Source organism: Myxine glutinosa, chromosome 1 (assembly GCF_964187855.1).
Source record: "Myxine glutinosa chromosome 1, kmMyxGlut1.1, whole genome shotgun sequence".
NCBI lineage: Eukaryota > Metazoa > Chordata > Myxini > Myxiniformes > Myxinidae > Myxine > Myxine glutinosa.
The window spans coordinates 210,655,972-210,679,213 of record NC_136261.1 but is presented as its reverse complement, the minus strand read 5'-3'; the positions used below and the strand labels follow the sequence as shown (position 1 = coordinate 210,679,213).

The following is a 23,242-nucleotide window of genomic DNA, read 5'->3' as shown; positions in this document are numbered from 1 at the left end:
GGCACCTATGCCAAGCAGGTGGACCACCTTAGTTGGCCCCTGCTGGCCTTAATAAAAAATTTTTTTTAAAGTGGACGCGTTCTGTGCCCTTTTTGTTTTATTGACCAAATAGGCAGCAAGCAAGGAAAACGCCCAGAAACATCGGCCCAGCAGCCATCGGCCCACCTGAGAAGACGCCAGATCATTTACTTATTGAAATGTATGACTGTGCACTTGATAGTGCTTTTTGTGCATAGTGGTGTTTTTGTGCTTTGTGGTGCACTGCAATATCAATTGTGCATCTCTGAGCATGTGGGTATGGTGTATCGGTACAGTGCAGTGCATGACCTTTCCTCTTTTTAAACCATCTGCTTTTTGTCTCCCAAAAGACAGGTCCTGGGTTTTAGTGTAAATAATCCAAATAGTATTACTAGTCTTTGTAAATAATGCTCCCCACCGTAAATGTTTAGTTTGAAAATTAATTCCGAATTCGGTTATTCTGTGGGCGTGAGTCAGTTAGGTAGAATGCAACGCAGCAGGCGGGACATATCTACTTTTAAACATGTCGCACTCAGGGTGAGGTTAAAAGTAGAGGGTAACCACACCTAAGTGTCACATAAAATGGTAAAAGATATCCCTTAGTTTGACTGTTCAGTTTGACTTCTGTTTCCAATAGTTTGACTCTGCGTTGCATTAATCAAATAACATAGGCCCCTTTTCAAATCCCGTTCATTTTGCGGCTTACCTCCCTCCAAATTGTGTTCCCTTGCTTGCCAGCAGCATTCGCTGCCTGGCTCAAACGCCATTAACCATGTGGTCAGAGCGGAGAAAAAGGGGGAGGAGTTGTCGGGGCGAGGCGTGGCCCCAGCATCGTGTCACGAAGGGAGGAGCCGGTGAACCCTCGCGACCAATCAGGGCCGAGGCGTGTTCATCGGTAGGCGGATCTAAGCGCACGCGGTTTGATTTGGAAGGCGCATAATATAAGCGCCGCGGCAGACTACTTCCAGAGGAGAGAAGAGAGAGAGGGGACTGTCGATTGCATGGTCACGGACTGCGCAAGGCGCGATCGATTGTATTGAACTGCGCATACGGCCTTGCGAAGGTCTACCCCCCCCCCCCCCCCACCCCCCGCCATATATAAGGTCCGAGAGCGCGCCAACGGTACGCGCTCGCTGCTGCCCAGGTTCTCGCCACAGTACGAGCTGACACCTGGAGCCGGACCTCAACGCCTGAACCATCTGCCCGGACCCTCCTCCCCTGCCATCTGCCTGGACCTTCTCCTCCTACCACTACCCTCCCATGTAAGTCTGTCTGTATTTTCCTATGCGTGTTATTTAAGACTGTATAAGCTTGCCCTGTGTCCTTTTGCTGTTCTTGTACATGCCCTTCTTTCGTTTCCTCTTTTATTAGTGTAGTAATAAATCATATTTGTTCTTCCTACCCTCTGATTTCCTCTCATTCGATCGCTTTCGTCTTTTCCTCAATTGAGTACCGGTGGCACGATTTCAGAACCGCTCAGAATCTGGTTAGTCTTTTTGTTAATGGCCCGAGTCGCAGCCCGCTTCGCTTGGCGTATTCATTAACGCTGCGGCCCGGGTGGGAGTTATCTCCTCGCTTTACGGCCAGGGGTAGCACTCAGGTATTCGGGACCTTATTGACCAATCACCCTGGCTACTCCCGACCGGAAGTGACGTCATAATTTCCAGGACTGGGGGATCGGCCAGTTTGAAAGACAAGGGGATTAACCCCTCCCCCCCCCCCTCCCTGGCCGTAAAGCCAGGGGGGGGGGGGTTAATCTCGACCCCCGGATCCGCAACAATATATATATGTGTGCGCATGTGTATGTGTATATGTATGTGTGTGCGCGTGTGCATGTGTATATGTGTGTGTGTGTGTGTGTTTGTAAAGTTGAAGTTGAAGTTATACATAAAGTTGAAGTCAAAGGTATACATAAAGTTGAAGTCAAAGTTGTACATAAAGGAGAATTCACATTTATGTATCACGAATTCACAGTAGAATTCAGTTGTACATAGAGTTGAAGAATAAACTTCACACCTCTGTAATGCATAACGTTGAAGAGGAAGAAGTCAAATACAGAACGAGATACATGAGTTCTACATTGAAACACCATGGCAAAATCACTGTCATGTAAATAAAACGAATTAAAATCAAAGCGTACACTTGCTTTTTCTGTGCCCTTACCTCATAATGTTATTGAGTTTTAAGATAAAACTGGCCAGATTCGTTCATAAGACACAATGTACACAGTTCGATTGTTGTCTGTGTAACTGCAATGCCCTCGTGATTCTGGTTGTTCCCATGAAAACAAATCTGTTTTACAATTGTGTAACTTCCCACATTTCAAAGACTTCTGAGTTTTAAAGGACTTTCCTCTTACAGACGTCCTTGTTTGTGCAGCACGATCGACAGCTGGTTACTGTTCCTGTTCTCATGGCAGATGTCTTCTGAGAAACTCGGCGACAATGTACGACAATGTGAGTTTATCTGTAATATATACATATATATATATATATTTATGTATACGCCAGCAGATAACCTGGTTCCACTGGGCTGTGGTAAGGGAATTTGTCCCCAATTAAGTGTGGAATATATAGGGAGTTTGCTCGGAATGCCAATTGACAGCATAATGACATGGATCCATGGAAATATATAGTGTGACTTCAATCCTCAACCCCCTTCCCTTCCCAACCTCAAGTCCTCAACCCCCACTCCAATCCACTCCCCACCCCAGGTGGACAGTTCCACAATCCTTCTTCTAGTCTCAAATCCCCCCCCCCCCCCCCCCCTTAGGCTTCAACCCCACAACCCCCATAGCCTCAACCCCCCTCCTTTCCCCACTTCCCCACTGCCCATTAATCTTCCCCTTCCACTCCAACTCCTTATCCTGCCACTCCCCCTCTCTTCTTCAAGTCCTCAACTCCCCCCCCCCCCCCCCCACCACCCTCCCCACCTCAGGTCCGCAGCTGCCCCTCTCTTCCTCCAATCCTCAGCTCCCCTCCCCCCTTTCCCAACTCTGTCCCGTCTCTGCCACTCCTTCCCACTCTCCAACTCTCTGTCCTCCACTCCCCCTTTCTTCTTTAAGTCCTCAAACCCCAAACCCCTCCCAACTCCAGGTCCACATCATAGTTATTAACTGTTAAAAATGCTAAGGTTTCTCAGGGAAGTAAATCGACGAAAAGGAAATTATTCGTTGAACGGACGACTGAATAATTTGTGGTTGTTTTAGTTTTTACTTCTGGTTGTTGTGTGGACCAACGACTCAGTGCCTATCCCCACCAGTGTGTGCAACAAAAATGCACACAACTGTAAATTGCGTGAATGTCAATATTTTAAAATCTCCAAATGCACTATCTGGATCCAAGAACTCTTAAATGAGGTATTGAAGGAGCTGTGCTCCCACGTAGTCGGAAGAATGGACGCGACAAAAATCTGGAATTCGTCCGAGTTTCTTTATTGTCACAAAACAACTCGGGTACTTTGAAAAGCCCGTTTATCAGGCAGCAATATATATACACACATTATCCCGGAGCGTTTGCCCGGGAAAGGCGAGAGGGGGCGTGGCCGGGCGTCCTGTCCGCGGCCTGGCAAGTCGAGGGCGGGCATGGCCGGGCATGCCCGGGCGTCCCGGCCGAGGCCTGGCAAGTTGAGCGCGGGCCTGCCCGGGCGTCCTGGACGAGCCCGGCATGGTGATCGCTCCGCGTCATTGGTAGGTGCAAGGCGATTGTGTAAACCCAGCGGTAGCCGCTACAGTATCATCCAGCATTTTACATGCTATGGTTATGATGTTTACCCCATTCAGACACAATCATGCAACTTGCATTCGTATATAGAACTAGTATATAACCCGATTCCACCGGGCTGTTGTAAGGGAATTCGTTTCCAATGGAGTTTGACAGGAATGTCCATTGACAGCACAATGTCAGGGAGCCATGGAAAGCAACCCCCACCCAAAGCCTCAACCCCCCTTTCCCAACTCTATCCCTTCTCTGCCCTCCCACCGTCCCACCCCCACTCCCAACTCCAAGTTCTCACCCCTTCCCCCTTTCCCCCTCCCCCCAATCCCACTCCCAACCTCCAAGTCCACAAATAGAAGAAAAGGAAATTATTCCTTGGATGGAATTTATGGAATAATTTGTGGTTATATTATTTATTACTTCTGGTAAGTGTGCGTACTAACCAGATTATACACCACCCATGAAACTTCATGCTTCAACTCACACAAGGCATTGTCAGAGCATTCTTTTTTACACCTCTCATGTGCATGAAAATAAAGTGGAAGCATTAGTAAGGAGTCCCAAGTTTGGTTTGCAAATGTATTCATTCGCCAGCTGCACCGGTTAGTCCGCAATGGCCGTACCAAGTCAGCTAATCGGCTTAAGGCTGAGTGGCAGCAACTGACAAATGTGCCTGTATCCAGAAGGCGAGTCAACCAACGACTGGTTCAAGCAGGTTATCGTGCCAGGCGTCCCCTGAGAAAGCCACGCCTGACCAGACAACACAGCCAGCGCCGATTGCAGTGGGCCAGAGAGCACCGTCAATGGCAGCCAGGAAACTGGAATCACGTGACCTTCAGTGACGAGTCTATATTTCTGGTTTGTCGTCAAGATGGCCGCGTCCGAGTGCGCAGACAAGTGCATGAAGCCCACAACGAAGATTGTATAGTGCCACGAGTCCAAGCTGGAGGTGGTGGGGTGACCGTTTGGGCTGCTTTTCATGCAGGGGGCAAAACTGACCTGGTTGTTCTGAATGGAAACCTGAACCAGTTCAAGTACAGGGTCATTCTGGAAGAAACATTGCTTCCATTTGCTCGTGCAACCTTTCGAGGAAACTTTGTCTTCCAAGATGACAATGCACGGCCTCATCGTGGTCGCATGATCCAACACTTTCTTGCTGACCGTGGTGTAGAGCATATGGAGTGGCCTGCCATGTCCCCGGATATGAATCCGATAGAGAACTTGTGGGCAGAATTAACGCGTCAAATCAACAACTTGGACCAGCAGCCTACCTCTGTGTGTGAATTGCAGCAGACTCTAGTCACTGCATGGCAAGCGATTCCTGTCCAAGTCTTGGCAAATTTCGTGAACAGCATGCCTCAACGTGCACGTGCTCTCCTGAATGCTCGTGGGGGGTTACACGAAGTACTGAACTGTAATTTTACTGTCCGTAATCCCAGTCATAATTTAGCTTTTGTTTTTGTTGAAAAATTTTTTGGCTAATGTGCAAAATAAAGAGATACTTCTGGAAAACGTACAGAAGTTTAACACAGTACTGTTCGTGAATCGAGTTCGATATTAGTTTACATCACTTTCAAGGATCAATTTATTTGCTTCGAAATGTCAAATGTGGTTTTTGTTTCTTTTAAAGGTGACATTAACAAAATCTAGAATAATTTCAACATAATTCCAATGAACTTTTGGTTCTAAGTCATCTTGAAAAGTAAGTTCACCCCCACAAAAAAAAATTCCATATTAAATGCCAAGTCTGTGTATATATTTGGGGATGCACATAGTATAGGGGATGTATATATAGCACACAAAGTCCAATAACAACTGCAAATAACAGCTAAATCTCGTATATATTAAGCGTGAATGTGTTTGTTTGTGGTGTCTCTCTCTCTCTGTGGGTCTGTTCCTTATCCACGGCCACATCTTCAAAGCTACAAACTCCACACTCGGGGTACAGATACAACTTTGTGTGGGAAGTAATACGGGCTATGTGGCCGCAGTGTCAGAAGCCATTTTGAGGATGCAAATTGAGGCCAAAGTGACCAATATAGCATTTTTTTGCAAACAGGACGCCCAATTAGTTTCAAATTGAAAAGGCTGGCTTTTTTGAGTGCAGCACAATTAACCTTTTTAATGTCCATGAAAAATTTAAATTGATGGTTTAACTTAAATTTTTTCCAAGCATTGGGGTTGGGTATTTTTACTTGTTTTTCTCATCACTGGGGACAGGTACTATTGCCAGTACAGTATTAGATAAGTCTGATGCATTTCCTGTAAAGGAAGGCTTCTTCTTCTTCTTCTTCTTCTTCAAAAGTTTTAACATGGCTCCATAAAAGTATAGTAGTCTAATCAGGACATGTCAGATGAACAAGGGGGCCTCGGAATTAGTCCACATCTTCTTATTAAATTGTCTGGGAATACGTCATTCAAGAACTGCCGCATATTCGAAGAATAGCGGAAGGAAGCTCCTCTTCTCTTTTCTTCTGGTGTTGGGCTTGAGTGGACCGGACCCTCCGATTATCTCACTCTCTTCTCTTCTGGTGTATAGCTGGAGTGGACCAGACCCTCCAATGATCTATCTCTTCTCTTCCGGTGTCTGGCTGGAGTGGACCAGATCCTCTGATGATCTCACTCTTCTCTTCTCTTCTGGTGTCTGGCTGGAGTGGACCAGATCCTCTGATGATCTCGCTCTTCTCTTCTCTTCTGGTGTCTGGCTGGAGTGAACCAGACCCTCCGATTATCTCACTCTTCTCTTCTCTTCCGGTGTCTTGTTGGAATGGACCGGACCCTCCGATGATCTCACTTCACTCTTCTCTTCTCTTCCGGTGTCTGGCTGGAGTGGACCGGACCCTCTGACAATATCTCTCTTCCCTTTTGGTGGCTGACTGGATGAGCCCTTCTAACGATCGCTCTTCCCACCTTAACAGTGCCTTCCAACAATCGCCATCATTATATAGACAAAGTAATGACAATAATCAAAATATATTGGTTTACCCATTTGTAATACAACAACAACAACAACATGCATTTTAAGGCAATTTTCCCTGCTAGAACGGGGGTTAGCCTTGCGGTCCCCATGACAATCTTCTCCATTTTGCCCTATTTTCTGCATCTCTCCTTGTTAACCCCCTTGCCCGCATTTCTTCTTCCACCATCTTTAGCCAAGTCTTTCTCGGTCTTCCCCGTCCTCTACTTCCTTCTACATTAACTTCCATCACTCTTCTCAACCAGTCACTTTCATCCTTCCTCAATACATGACCAAACCATCTCAACCTGTTCCTCTTCACAGCATCAATCACAGGCAATATTCCCATCATCTTTCGCAATTCATCATTTGTCCTCCTCTCTCTCAACGATACTCCGCACATCCATCGAACCATTCGCATTTCCACCCTTTCCAGCCTTCGTTGCTGCTCTACGTTCATTACCCATGTCTCGCTCCCATAAATCATAACACTTCTCACACATGCAGCATACACCTTTCCCTTCAGCTTCAGCGACACTCTCCTCCTCATCAGCACGCCACTCAGTTCCCGAAACTTCTTCCATGCACATCTCACTCGAGCAACCGTTGCCGAGTCTGATCCACCTTCTCCATTCAGCATGTCTCCGAGGTAGCAAAATGTTTTCACACCTTCCAGCTTCACGCCATCTCCAAGATCCAACTCAACATTTCCTCCATCTGCAGCTCCCTCTGCGCACACCTTACATTTGAATGTAGCTGCCACACTGGTTAATGACCCTCTCAGACCACTACATTTTTGATGAACCCACTCAGTGCACATTGTACACTGAATGGAGTTCACTCCGACACCCTTCCTGCACACAGCACACGGCCACTTCCCAGTTCTTTCCACCTCACCACATGCTTTACCACTTGCCATCACCTTTGTCTTTCCGATATTCACCTTCAGACCTTTTGTCTCCATACATTCCTTCCACTTGTTCATCTTTTCCTTCAGTCCATCCATACTTTCCGCAATCAACACCAGATCATCTGCATACAACAACTCCCACGGTAAACCCTCCTTTACGTTCTGAGCCAGCACCTCCATCACAGCTACAAATAGTAGTGGACTTAGTACCGACCCCTGATGCACTCCCACCTTCACCTCAAACTCACCACTGTTCCCGTCCTTCGTCCTTACAGCTGTGCGTGCTCTTTTGTACATTGCCATCACTACTCTGATCAACCATTCCTCCACTCCTAACTTCCTCAATGCCCATGTCAATACTTTGCGTGGAACCCTATCGAATGCTTTCTCCAGATCAACAAACCCAAAAAACAACTTCTTCCTCTTATCCATGTACTTCTCCTGCAACTGCCTCACAATGAAAAGCGCATCTGTCGTTCCTCTTCCTGGCATAAATCCAAACTGCATTTCGTCGGTCTTCACTTTCTTCCTTATCCTCCTTTCCAACACCCTTTCCAATACCTTCATTCCATGCTCCAATAACTTTATCGCTCGGTACGAGCCACACTCCAGAGGGTCACCTTTCCCCTTGTATAGAGGGACGAGGGTACTCAGTTCCCAATCCACTGGAATGCGGCCTTCTTTCACCACCAGATTACAGATCTCTGTCATTCTCTTCACACCCCAACTTCCTGCTGCCTTCAACATATCTCCCACAACTCCCGTCGGCCCTCCCGCTTTTCCACTCTTCATTGCTTTTATCGCTTCCTTCTCAGTTATCTTCTCTGCCGGTCCTAAAACTGGGTTACTCTCTATGTTGCCATCCCATTCATTCTCTGTATTCAACAGCATTTCCATATATCTTTTCCATCTTCCTTTAATTCCATCTGGGTCGACAACGATTTGTCCCACTTCATCCTTCAAGCAACTCACCCCCATCACATCACACCTCTCTTTCACTATGTGCTTTGCAATCCTGAATACTGCTTTCTGACCCTCTTCCGAATCCAAGCGTTCTCCGAACATTTTCCTACATGCCTCCTGCGCCTTTGCTACCTCTTTCTTTGCAGCCTTCCTGGCTGCCTTATAACTTTAATGCTCTGCTGTTTCTGCTCCCGTACCCTTCGCCTTCTGCCACTCTTTGAACTTCTTCCTCTTCTCGTCAATCCTCTTTCCAACTTCAACATCCCACCACCATGTTTCCGAGTGCCTCGGTGGTCCTTTTGTCCATCCACATACCTCACCAACGGCTCCCAACAGACTAGCTTTCATTGACATCCAACCACTTTCAAGCTCAACCACATCATCCTCGACCCTACTCAGCCTCTCTTTTAATGCCTCCCTTACTGTCACCTCTTTCAACCTCCACACCTTCATTCTCGGTTGGTACTTCACCCGCCGAGCTCTCCTCGCACCTTTCACCCTTATGTCGCAGACAACCAAGTGGTGCTGTGAAACAGCCTCCTCCCCCGGGATCACCTTTGTGTCCCGGAGGTGCCCCCTATCTCGCCTACGCACCATCAGGTAGTCAACGGTTGTCGTCGACCCACCTGACGTGTATGTAACAAGCTTATTGTCCTCTTTCTGGAACTGAGTATTACAAATCAACAAATCAGCTCCATCAGCAAACTCCAAAATCCTTTCACCTTCTCCATTTCTCACACCATATCCGTAACCCCCATGAACTCCCTCAAAACCGTCCATACTCCTTCCCACATGTCCATTTAGGTCTCCTCCCACCACAACAACTTCCTCATCTTTCACGTTTTCCATCAGCTTCTCTATCGCACACCAGAACCTGTCCTTCTCTTCATCGCTTCGACCAACCTGCGGAGCATATCCCAAGATGACGTTCACCAAGAGCTTTCCAATCATCATTTTCACCATCATCAACCTATCACTCACTCTAGTCACACTCACCACACTGTCTACAAACTCCTCAGAAAACAGGACACCAACACCATTCACGCCCTCCGGGCACCCTTGCCACACAAACTTGTATTTCTGTCCCTGCCTACCCTTCACCATTCTCACACCACTTCCCTTCCATCTCGTCTCTTGCACACAACATATGTCCACTCTTCCCCTGACCAATACTTCCACCACTTCTCCTGATCTCCCTGTCATTGTCCCTACATTCCATGTCCCAAACCTCAGAAACCGATCTCCACTTCGGGCTGTACCCTGCCCATATGTACTTGTGATTGTCATGGTTCTCTTTTTGAGGCAATGTTTTTATGGCCGGATGCCCTTCCTGACGCCAACCCTCTTAGTCGTCTCTTACGACACGCAGGGATACGGTGTACCTATTCTGACCAGGGTACACACTGGGAAACGTTTAAAACATGTAAATTCTGGGGGGGGGGGGGGGGGCGTCAGCATCACGGCTGCGGTTTAAACATATTCCAACAATATCCAAACAGAACCATGAAAAAAAAAAAAAAAAAATCCGGGAAAAGTCTCCAAGCAAGAACGTGGATTTGAGAAGGAAGGAGCAGAGGCGGAAGAAAACGAGATACAGGGGGCGGGGCACAAGCCGAGATGAGGAGGAGAGCGAACAAGCACGTGTCCGGGAGGAGAGAAAGAATCAATATATAATTCTTTGTCTCGGGAGGTGAGGTGAGGGGGAGAAAACAAAATAAAAGAAACAAGCAATACAGCGAAGGAAATCACCCAAACCGACAAAACACCGACGGGGGGAGGGAAGCCCCAAGTTACCAGGCCGCGCAAGAGGTACGACTCAGAAAACGATTAACTACACACAAGTTTGCACGAACCACAAACCAACACCAACTAGAAACACACAATAACACGTACACAGCAAGATAACCAGTGGAAATTTGACAAAGACAAGAATGGGAAAACACTCAAACTTCGATGCCGTGGAGAGCTCGAAGTACGCCTCACTCGCCCGAGGAACCGGAAGTCCCACTTGTGATGATCTTTGTAATGATGATTTGTAATGATCATTTGTAATGATCAACAATATTGTGAAAAAATAATAACCAAAAACCTCCACCATTTTAAATCCGTTTTCTGAGACCACTAATTATTTTCTCGTCGTTAATAGATCTTGAAAAAAAGACAATAAAATAAAATAAAAATAGTTTTTAAAAGTTGTAAAATTGAAAAGATCAATGTATTTTCCATCAAATTTATCCGTTTTTAATTGAAATTTTCTTCTCCGCATGGAAGTTGTAGAGACATCTCGAAGATGATCAAAGGAAATTGGATGCACTTGAGATCAATTTGGAGTGTCATAGTAAAGGGGTTGAATACTTATTGACTCAAGATAGTTCAGCTTTAAAAAAAAAATTTTTTTTGTAAAAAAAATCTTTTTTAAAAATTCCAATTTGACATTATGGGGTATTTATTATGTGTCGATCATTGACAAAAATATCTCAATTTAATCCATTTTAAATTCAGGCTGTAACACAACAAAATGTGAAAAAAGTCAAGGGGTGTGAATACTTTCTGAAGGCACTTTACTTAGTTCGTTGAAGGAAACACGAACTGAGCTGTATTGTCACTCCCCTGACCGATGAATGTAAAACATGCTACTGTACCTTTGGAACAAACATAATTCTTTAAGTCTATACTTAAATTATTATTTATTTAAGATTATTTACCGATTGATTTTTGTCTTTTTGCACTTGTTTTTTGTACTCTGTCAAAGCGCCTTTGGGCTTCTTGAAAAGCGCTATATAAAATAAATGTATTATTATTATTATTATTATTATTATTATTATTATACCATGCTCTTGCTAATAGATTACGTAAAATGCCATTCGGGTGCTGACACACGCGATATGTTTTTCTCTGTTCTTTTTTAGATTGGTTCGTCTACATACACTGATTTTTCTAACCTCTTTGACTTTTTTGAGAACATCACTGGCGATTATGATCCCAATAATGGAGATACATCCTCACATGAAAGCTGCAAACATTCAGATGAGACAACACGCAGCGCGGTGTTCAACAGCATCTTTATTCCTGTTGCCTTCTCATTTGTCTTCGTTCTGGGTTTTCTTGGTAACATTTTGGTCATTATTGTCCTGACACACTACCGACAATTCATGGCATCATCTGACATCTACATGCTTCACCTTGCATTGGCAGATCTCTTATTTGTGTTGACTCTTCCCTTCTGGGCATCTTACCTTGTTTCATCCCAGTGGAATTCTGGCAAGACCGGTTGCAAACTCATTTATTCGCTAACGAGCATTAACTTTTACAGTAGCATCTTCTTACTGTGCTCCATCAGCCTTGACCGCTACCTCGCCATCGTACATGCCATCAAGTTGCACTCCTGTCGTAGAACACGCAACATTCAAGTCATCTGTGCCACTGTGTGGATGTTGAGCTTATTGTTCAGTGTTCCAGACATAATCGCCAGCAATACGCGTCAGGTGAGGTTGCACGAGCACATGAAATGCATCACATAATAAAGGCGCATTTGCAGATAACGTACACTTGCTTTGTTGAGGCAATGTCTAGTCCACAGGTATGTCCTTTCTCCTACTTCGGGTCTTCATGTTGGAGAACACATACCTTTCCCCCCCTCGAAGATCAAACATAATTTTCAGGTTCTCCCATTGGGTGACACTGTGGTGATGTTTCTTTTTTGTTTTGTTTTTTTGTATACACAATTGAGGCTCGTGAAAGAGCTAACATTTATTTCACAAACAAATCAACCAGACAAACAAAATATATAAAAAGAGGGAGCGGAAGACAAGGTGGGGAGAGAAGGGGAAGCACACAAACACAACATTTGAGAGCAGGGAGATGTGTGGGAGGGAGAGGGCTTGGAGGGAGGAGGCGTGGGAAGGGGGGGCGGTGGGAGAAGTATAAAACAGAAGGACACCAAGGACTTCCAGGACAGAAGTTGGTATTTCAAAAAAGTGGATTTGGGGTGAAATTAGCAGGGGTAGAAAAGATCAAGGTTTTGGATGGGGGAAGATAAGAGATGGTGGTGAACAGCTGTTTTAAAGACCTGGAGGGTGGAGTGGGATTGAAGAGAGTGAGGGAGTTTGTTCCAGAGGCGGGAGAAAAGAGGAGTGAAGGTGAGCAGAGAGTCTTGATTTTGGCAGTTTAACCATAAGAGGGTTGCAGGCAGATCTTGTGCGACCTGTAGGAATATTTGGGGGACAGAGCCCAGAGAGAGCTGGGGCGGCAAGGGCTTGCAAGGGCAAGGGCAAGGAGTCGGTAGAAGACGGAAAGACCACCAACCTGCCTGCGGTGAGTGAGTGAAAGGCCCTTGGAGTTAGCTTCATCGCGGGAGATTCCAATGATTCTGAACGCTTTGGTTTCAACAGCGTGAAGACGAGCTCAGTGTGAGGCAGGAGCACCAGCCCAGAGGGGAGAGCAGTATTCCATTGAGCTGCGGATGAAAGCCTTGTATGTGGTGAGGAGCTCAGGTGTGCCAAGGAAGGACTTCACACGACGGAGGATGCCCAGTCGGCGACTGGCTTTGGAGGCCAGATTTGAAATGTGGTTTTCCCAGGAAAGATCATGGCAAATAGTGAGACCCAAAAGCTTGAGTGACAGAACTTCTTGGAGAGGATTATTCAGAAAGTGGATGGGAGGGTTGTCCAGTCGGTCTTTTCGGAGAGACATCGTAAGAGTGTGAGATTTGTCAGGATTGAAAGACATGTTCCACTCGTTTGCCCAGTCTGTGATTTTGTCCAGGTCTGCAGAGAGTGAGGAGGCTGCAGACTGCCGATCTGAGGGATGAGGAATGGAGTGACAGAGAGTAGAGTCATCAGCAAAGAGATAGAGAGGATTTTCAAGAGAGTCAGAGAGATCATTGATAAAAAAATTTTAAAACCACCTTTAGAGGCCATTTTTTCCCGCAAGCGGGGGTTGGCCTTTTTCGGGGACCTTGGTTGTTGTTGTTTTTTGGTCCCCTTTTTGAAGCAATGTTTTACGGCCGGATGCCCTTCCTGCCGCCAACCCTTTTTGTCGCCTTTTTACGACAAGCAGGGAATTACCAGTGAACTGGTACTCAATTTGCCGACCTAGGAAGGATGACAGGCTGAGTCAACCCCCCTGGCGTTAATTCAGCGATCGACTCGGATTCGAACCCAGGATCCTAGGATCCTAAGCTGGCACCCTAGCCGCTAGCCCAACACCAGGCTAAAGAGATCATTGATGAAGACCAGAAAAAGCACAGGGCCCAGAACACTGCCTTGGGGAACTCCAGCCTGAACAGGAAGAGGAGATGAGAGAAACCCATTCAGGGCCACACGTTGACTACAACTAGAAAGGAAGTCCGCCAGCCATGCGTGGAGATTTCCATGGATACCAAAGGAGGAGAGTTTGGTGAGCAGAGCGGGGTGCCAGACCGTATCGAAGGCACATGATATGTCAAGGGAGACAGCTCTAATTTCCTGTTTGGCATTCAGGACCTCCATTCATTGTAGCCATTGGAGAAGAGGAAAGATTTCATATCTGAAGCAATGATGGATTCCATGACTTTGCTGATAATTGGGAGAAGGCTGATTGGTCTGTAGTTGCTAGGATCTGTTTTTGCACCTTTTTTGTGCAAAGCGGTGATGTTGGCTGATTTCCAATTAGATGGCAGATGACCTTGAGCAAAAGAGAGGGTGAAGAGAACAGAAAGAGGGAGTGAAAGAGCGGAAGAACAGGATTTTAGGACCCGTGGGCTGATGCCGTCAGGTCCAGTTGCAGAATCGGAGTCGAGGGTTGACAGAAACTTTTCCACCTTGTCAGGAGGAAAGGACACAGAGTCCAGGAGCAGCTGGGTACGACTGGGTACGGTGGGTGCAGAGAGGGATGGGTTTGGGACACAAGATTTAGAGGCAAACACAGAGTTGAGGCATTCAGCTTTTTCACGTGCGGAGTCAGCCGTGTAGCCGTTTGAGGTGAGGGAGGGGATGGAGGGGGAACAAACACCAGAAACAGATTTGACCAGATGCCACCAGGATTTGGAAGAGGGAGACAGATAAGAGAGTTCGGTCTTGAGAAAATGAATGAATGAATGATCGTTTTAAGGCCATTTTTCCCCGCTAGAGTGGGGATTAGCCTTGCGGGCCCCATGACAATCATGGTTCGCTGTTTGAGGCAATGTTTGTATGGCCGGATGCCCTTCCTGACGCCAAAACGGAGAGATATTGTTTCCTGGCTCTCCTGAGGGTGGACACACACTTGTTTCGGGCTTTGTGAAAGGAAATGAGAGTTCCTTCCGTTGGATTTGCTTTCCAGGAGACGAAAGCAAGTTGTTTCTGGGCAACAGCCTCACCACAAGATTCCGTGTACCATGGACGGGAGGAAGGGGATGACAACTGAAGACGAGATGGGATAAATCTGTGCATGAGAGAGAGCAATTTACTTTGGAAGAATTCCCAGGATGAGTTGATGTCAGAGGCAGTAGAGATGGGAGACCAGTCCAGATGATTGATGGCTGCTTGAAGACCGTGCCAGTTGGCCTGAGTGAAATGCCAGACTCGTCGACGCTGAGGAGGCTCTCTGAGAATGGTCAGAGAGATGTCCACTTTGACAAGCACATGATCAGATGAGCCGATTGGAGCAGAAGAAGAGCAGCAGACATTTTCAGGGAAGTTAGTCATAACTTAGTCCAGAAGAGAAGATGCTCCGTTGACTGAGATCCGGGTCGGGAAATTGACAGATTGTGTCAGTCCCAGTGAGTCGCAGAAGTCCTTTGCTGAAGAGCCATGGCTGGTGATAGAGGTACCCACACCCAGCCAACTGGCATGGTGACGATTGAAATCACCACATATGGGGAAGAGAGAGTTGGGATGGGTCGATAGAAGTTGGTCCATATTATCAGACAGCGAGATGTAGATGGAGTCATCACTGTTTGGTGGACGGTACAACACACATATGAACAAATTGTGGGAGCGAAGGGGAGGCCGTAGCCAAAGGTATTCCTGGGGGTGAGGTGGAGAGAGGGCAGTGCAGGGCGAGTGAGGAAGAGTTTTTTTTATAAAGATAGCAACCCCACCTCCAGGACGAGGCTCAGGTCTATCATACCGGAGGAGGGAGTAACCTGGGAGAGATACCAAGGAATCAGAGACATCATGAAGGAGGAAAGTTTCTGTTAAGCAGATCACGTCTGGTTTGTCAGAAGCAACCTGTATGGAGAGATCAGTCAAGTTTGAGTGAAGGCCCCGGATGTTTGAGGTCCATTCCGTTAATGAAGAGGAAGGGGGAGCATCGGATACAGAACAGGGGGGGGGAGGGGTAGGGTAAGATGTGGAAGAGGAGGAAGAGGTAGGGAGAGCTGTTGAAGGTGTGTCAGAGATTTCAGAATAGCTTGGAGAAAGGGAAGAATGGGGTGGACAAAAGGTTTGATGGTGATTGGGTGAGGCACAGTGAGGTGTTATTTGAGGAGGGGGAAGAGCGAGGCAGAAGGTTGGGGGAGATGAAGGTGAAAGTTGGAAGGGGGAAGAAGCGGGGCTTTGAGGAGGAGGGGTGAGAGGGGAGTCTAGGAGGGAGGAGCGAGGGAGAGTCTTGGAGGGGAGGGGTGTGGGGGGAGTTTAGGAGGGAAGGGGCAAGGGGGGAGATTCGAAAGGGATGGGTGATGGGGAAGATTTGGAGGGGTGGGGCAAGGGGGAAGATTTGAAAGAGATGGGTGATGGGGAAGATTTGGAGGGGAGGGGCAAAGGGGTAGATTTGGAGGGGAGGGGTGATGGGGAAGTTTTGGAGGGGAGGGGTGATGGGGAAGTTTTGGAGGGAAGGGGTGATGGGGAAGATTTGGAGGGGAGGGGCAAGGGGGAAGATTTGAAAGGGATGGGTGATGGGGAAGATTTGGAGGGGAGGGGCAAGGGGGAATATTTGAAAGAGATGGGTGATGGGGAAGATTTGGAGGGGAGGGGCAAGGGGGTAGATTTGGAGGGGAGCGGTGATGGGGAAGTTTTGGAGGGGAGGGGTGATGGGGAAGTTTTGGAGGGAAGGGGTGATGGGGAAGATTTGGTGGGGAGGGGTGAGATTGGATTTTGAAAAGTGTACGATTAATGGGAAACGAACATTTATTGCAAAATGAGTTTCTTGTGACCTTCGAGTCAAAAATACGTTTGAGGACGCTGAAGGAGGGGTGGAGTGCAGAAGAGTTTCGGGAATGTAGAAAAGAGGAACTGTAAGTGATGGAATTTTTTTTTGGAATGAATAGATTTGGTGAGCAAGTCGAAAGCATCCTTTTATAGAAGAAGAAGAAGAAGAAAAAGGTGTTATAATATATGACAGAATACAGTACTTCAGGTGAAAGTTTAAACATTTTTAACAACGTGATCGAAGAACGAACGAACAAATAAGAACAACGAATAAGCGAATAAGAACAGAGAAGGAAATATTTTTTGGGGTTGTTTTTTTTTGAGTTGAGATTTTAAACAAGGAAGTATGGGGTGAAAGACTGGGACAAAAACAGAGAACGAAAGTAATTGCAGCGCAATCGACGAACCGCTGCGAGAAAAACAAAGCCTCAAGGTCGGACACGGTAGCCTACTAGGCCTCAGAATACGCGACATGAATTAACCGACGATTTTGTATACATGTATGAAAAATTAACACCGACAATCTTACTGAAGACACACTATAGGTACACACACCGAAAGACAGATACAGTTTCGACAAAAACACAATTGTGAAAAATTTAACTTCGAAAGCGTGAGCGCATGGACAGCTTCGAAAAGACGTGACCTCCAATGAGGTCACGTTTATGTTTGGGCGAGGACATATAAGAAAAAAATTGGTGTTAATGTTAGTGGATACTCAAACCATAACCTCATAATCTAACCTTCAGAAGTCAAATAATTCACATGAGCCAATGAGGGAGACCACACTATCTGTTCTTCCTTGGAAAGGAAAACGCACTTCAATAAATCCACAATTTAATAATGCTTTGAAACAAAAGCTTCTTTCACCGAAGGAGAAGTCCTATGACTACCAGGCCAAACATGCAGCCATATTCAGGCACCGTCTTTCCCAGGAATGTCACTGTTTGCCAAAACAGCCAACACTTCTTGGATGAGAGCTTCATGCTATGTTCTTTGTAATGCCGGAGTAGCATTTGAATTTGTTAGGCATGGTCGACAAAACACTTACTACACGCTAGGTTGGCATCAAGATTGGGTAAACAAATGTTATCCCCAAGACCCGGTGGGAACTTGGAATGGGCTGAACTCAGTCCAAAGGGTCATCCAAAGGGATTATACCAAGATTATACCAATGTGTGGCTCTCAACGGAACCCTATCTGCTCCTCTCCCTATCAAGGCTGGAGCCTGGAGTACCCGAAGGCAGTGTTCTTGGTCCCATCTTATTCGTAATCTTCATCAATGATCTCTCTGAAAAATCATGTTTATCTCTTTACTGATGACTCCACTCTCTGCCGTGACATCCCTCATCCTTCTGACAAACAGGCAGCAGCCTGTTCCCTCTCCTCAGACCTTGACCAAAATCACAAACTGGTCAAACACTTGGAACATGTCTTTCAATCTTGAGAAATCCCACACACTCACTCTCTCTCTCTCTGAAAGGACCATTCCGCAAACCCTTCCATCTACTTTCTCAACAACTGTTTCAAAGAGGTTCAGTCACTCAAGTTTGTGGGTCTCATTTTCAGCCATGATCTCTCTTGGGCAAGCCACATTTCAAGGTTGGCCTCCAAAGCCAGATGCCAACTGGGCATACTCTGTCATGCAAAGTCCTACCTTGGCACACCTGAGCTGCTATCCATCTACAAGGCTTTCATTTGTAGCTTGATGGAGCACTGCTCTCCCCTGTGGCCCCTGCCTCAAGTCTTTCTCTGCTTGATGCCGTGGAAACTAAGGCTTTCAAGATCTATGGAAAATCTCGCAATGAAGCTGAGTCGATGGGCCTATCACTTTGCCATCAGACAGGTCACAGGTCCCTGCCTTCTTCCACCTCCTCTCTTGTCTTGTACCCTCTGCCTCTCTGGTCTTGCAACTAATATGGATGGGGAAATCTACACCCTCTGAGTGAGTTATCAGTCTTAACCGAATGAGCGTCTTTGCTCTGTCAGGTTCCAATAAGAAAGCATCTTTCAGTGTGCTTCAGCTGTCCCTTTAGCAGTATGTCTCTTCTTCTGATCCCCAACGAGCTCTTCAATAATGTTGTTGCCAATAATGCGTTCCTCTGCTACGTTGGGATCACTTGACATTAACATTGGAATCCTTAATTCACCACTAGGGCTCGTGTTGCTGTGCAACGGAAACTCCAACACACCCCAATTTGAGAATGGAATCATTGTCTGATTCGCCACTACTCCCATGAGAGTGGCACAGCCCAGCAGCTCTTTAACCTCACCCTTGTCCAAGGCAAATGTCACCTCTTCCAGCAAGCTGGGATGCATGGACTCGTGTGTGCCAGAGGGCTGAAGTTGTTACCTCATCCAGGATGCAGTGCACACAACACCTACCTCTCTCATTGAGTTCCAGCAGCTGTGTATCCTGGTTTACCTTTGTAGACACCCCATAACCCACTTGCTGCTATTCTATTTGACCAATCACACTGCGGATTGCTGATGGTCACACCCTACCATGTCTCTGGCCTTTCTTCAGATGACTTTGTGTGTTCATGACAGACTATCCCCATTTTGGCTTCCTCACATTCCTTGACATACTTACAAAACTTTACTACTTTTGGAATACTGTCCTGGGTCACTACTGGAGCTATCACAGTGACAACTCCCCATTTCCCTAGAATCAGGAGGGTGATCAGCACCCATGACATATATGCCCTGATCGACCACACGTGAAGCAATGGTTACAGGTTCTCCCTTTCTAGTCAGGTTCACTGTGTCAATAAATTATATTTCGTTCAAAATCATGGTAGATTAGCAAACCTATACATTTTTGGAAAGGTTATAGCAAAAGGAAACTAAAAATCAATGTTTACATTTGGAGAGATACCTGTATGGCGGCCATTTTGGATTTTCAAAATGGCCACTGTAAAATACATATTTTGTTCTATTTCTGCCTCTAATTACCCTAAAAACTTTTTAAAATATACTAAACCTATATTTTCAGGGACAAGGAATCCAATGAAAGTATCAAATTAGTGCTATGGGGAATGGTAAGACACGAATCAAAGGTTATGAATTGCAAAATACTGTCTCTATATTCGCGATAAGTTGCATAATCAAATACATGTTATCATTTTGTACAGGCAGTTAATAACATCAAAATGTGTCACAATAATTAATATCACCAAACATACACAGGCAGTCAGCAAAATCATATATACACATGCAGTCAGTATAACTTCACATCGACACAGGCAGTCAATGACAAAATATACACAGGCAGTCAATGGCATCAAACATACACGATTACAGAATATGCCATTTAGAGTTCGTCATCACTGTCCTGTGTGTCGTATCCGACAATATAGTCCGCATCGTTTTCACAGTCCGTTCCACACAAGCAAAGGTCGGTCAAATTGATTGGCAAATCGAATCGGTCGAATGGTCGATCGAATCGAATTCGATGAATCGAATCGATCGAATCGATCGAATTGGTCGAATGGTCGATCGAAGCGATTGGTCGAATGGTCGAATTGGTCGAATGGAATTGGTCGATTGGTCCAATTGGTCGAATTGGTCGAATCGAATTGGTCGGAATTGGCAAATGTAAACATTGATTTTCAGATTTTCCATGTAATAACGTTTCCAAAAATGTATAGGTTTGCTAATCTACCATGATTTCGAACGAAAAAACATAGTGAACCTGACGATTCCGACAGGTTCCACATCCCCTCTCGTTGAGCCTTGGTCTTCTCTCAGTCTGAGTGTTCATTTAAATGGAAGCAATATCCATAGCTCTGCTACCTCTGCCAATAATGAACTCCCACCACTGCCTGGGTGGGTGTTCACCTCCACTGCAAGAGTAGTCTACTTCCCCCTTCCTTGCCGTAACTTGGGCATGTGCAATGTTTGATATTCATTCTGCCTGGAAGGAACCTTTCGAGATGGCCCCCATACTGGGATCACCTTTCCTGCTTCCACCTTATATCAGTCTACATTTCTGTCACTTAAGCAATCCTCACTGCTGATGTGTTTCTCAACTTTAGTCAGGTTCACTATGTTGACAAATATAATTTCGTTCCAAATTTTGGTAGATTAGCAAAACTATACATTTCTGGAATATTCAGAGCATGAGGAATCCAAAAATTAATGTTTACATTTGCGTAGACACCTTTGCGAAAATGACACTCAGGACAGTGATGAAGATAGTCAGGTTCACGATGTTAACAAATATAGTTTCTTTCAAAATTTTGGGATTAGCAAACCTGTACATTTTTGGAATCTTCAGAGCATGGAGAATCTGAAAATCAATGTTGGCATTTGCACAGACACCTGCATGGCCGCCATTTTGGATTTTGAAAATGGCCGCCATAAAATACATATTTTGCGCGATCTCGGCTTCTAGTCAACCTAGAGACTTAATTAAATATGCTAATCCTATGTTTTCTGGGTCAAGGAATCCAATAAAGGCCTCAAAATAGTGCTCAGGATTATAGAAAAGCAACAAACAAAGGTAATTGAAAACCATTGTCTTTATATTTGTGATATAACTGTATTACATAATACATGATATTGCAAGTCCTTTGAAGTTATAGGTATGGGGTTATCAAGCAAGAAAGCAGCCTTGTTAGTATCAGATTGAACTATAAGTCCTATACACAGGATCTACGAGGTCTATACCGTTCAGGAATATGCTTTTACAGATCTTCATCACTGTCCTGAGGGTCATTTTCGCAAAGGTGTCTACGCAAATGTAAACATTAATTTTTGGATTCATCATGCTCTGAGTATTCCAGAAATGTATAGTTTTGCTAATCTACCAAAATTTTGAACGAAAAAACAGTGAACCTGACTACTTGTGCTGTCCTTCCGGCCTCCAGCCTGCTGCTTCTCTGAGCCTTTCAATGGTAATGAAGGAACTGCGCTCCAACGCGAGTCGAAAGAATTGACGCGACCAAAGACGGAATTCGTCCGAGTTGCTTTATTGAAACAAAACAGCTCAGGTATTCTGACAAGCCCGTTTATCGGGCAACAATATATATACACATTTATGTCGGGAGGTTTGCCCGGCAAAAGCTATACCGGGCATGCCCGGGTATCAAGGGCGAGCCTTGGAAAGGCGAGTCTGGACCTGCTCGGGCGTGTTTGGCTGCGGCCTGGCAAGTCGAGGCTGGGCGTGCCCGGGCGCTCTGGGCGAGCACTGGAAAGACGATAGCGGGCATGCCCGGACGCTCTGGGCGAGCCCTGGAAAGGCGATAGCGGGCATGCCCGGACGCTCTGGGCGTGCCCTGGAAAGGCGATAGCGGGCATGCCCGGACGCTCTGGGCGAGCCCTGGAAAGGCGATAGCGGGCATGCCCGGACGCTCTGGGCGAGCCCTGGAAAGGCGAGAGCGGGCATGCCCGGGAAAGACGAGACCGGGCGTGCCCGGGAGGTTCGGGCGTGCCCGGGAACAGTGAGTCCGGGCATGCCCGGGAGAGGCACGTCTGACCGTGTTCTGGCCGGTGCAAGGCGATTATGTACATCCAGCGGTAACCGCTACACACGCCCCTCCAGAATCGACCTGCACCGGCAGGGTCAATTTAAGGGGGGTCCGGATGACCCGGCCGAAGCGACCCCTGGAGGGTCGTGGGGAGGGGTCTGACGTGGTGGTGGGTGGTCGAGCGGGGGGAACTGTGGACGGGGGGCGGCCTCGCCGCGGAGGAAGGGCCAACCGTGGTGGTCGGTCGACGTCCATGTGCGCCGGTTTGAGGCGGTCCACAGAAATCCGGTCCGGCCGGCCGCCGAAGTCGACGATGAAAGACTTGTCGCCCCGTCGCAGGACCCGGAAGGGCCCGTCGTACGGCGGCCGGAGTGGCCCCCGGTGCGCGTCATGACGCACAAAGACGTACTCCGCTGTGCGAAGCGCCGGGGGGACGTAGGACTGGGGGCCACCGTGGCGGGACGTCGGCACGGGGGCAAATCGTCGGGCGGCCTCCTGGAGGTCCGAGCGCTGGCGAGCGGCGGACCAGGGACTGGTAGCGTCAGGCACGAATTCGCCCGGGACGCGGAGTGGCTGGCCGTAGACGAGCTCGGCGGCGGACGCCTGGAGGTCTTCCTTGGGGGCCGTGCGAAGGCCCAAAAGGACCCACGGCAGCCGGTCGGCCCAACCGTCGTCCTGAAGGCCGGCCATGAGTGCGGCCTTCATGGAGCGGTGAAACCGCTCGCACAACCCATTGGCTTGGGGGTGGTAGGCCGTGGTGCGGTGCAGGGTGACCCCCAACGAACGGGCGACCGTGCCCCAAAGCTCAGACGTGAACTGTGGGCCGCGGTCGGACGAGATGTCCGCTGGTGCGCCGAAGCGCGCGACCCAGGTGGCGATGAACGCCTGCGCCACGTCGGCGGTGGTGGTGGAGGTGAGGGGCACGGCCTACGGCCACCTGGTGGTCCTGTCCACCATGGTGAGCAGGTGGGTGAACCCCCGCGAGGGGGGCAGGGGACCCACCAGGTCCACGTGGACGTGGTCGAAACGCCGTTCAGGCACGGCGAAAGGTGCCAGCGGGGCCTGGGTGTGGCGGTGGACCTTGGCTCGCTGGCAGGCCG

At 47.3% G+C, this 23,242-nt stretch overlaps 1 protein-coding gene across 3 annotated transcripts in view; it reads left to right on the top strand.

Annotated features, from left to right (window-relative positions):
- The window catches only part of LOC137416366 (C-X-C chemokine receptor type 2), a 36,221-nt gene that overhangs the window by 3,899 nt on the left and 9,080 nt on the right, over positions 1 to 23,242 (top strand). Inside the window, exons 1-3 of one of the 3 annotated variants that reach the window (XM_078783026.1) lie at positions 1,153 to 1,280; positions 2,398 to 2,464; positions 11,473 to 12,048. In XM_078783026.1, the coding sequence (XP_078639152.1) occupies positions 2,438 to 2,464; positions 11,473 to 12,048 (603 nt within the window). In that variant the 5' untranslated portion in view covers positions 1,153 to 1,280; positions 2,398 to 2,437. Of the gene's footprint in view, positions 1 to 1,152; positions 1,281 to 1,923; positions 2,475 to 11,472; positions 12,049 to 23,242 lie in introns of those variants that run through there. The other 2 variants (XM_078783011.1, XM_078783021.1) reach the window with 2 other exon arrangements.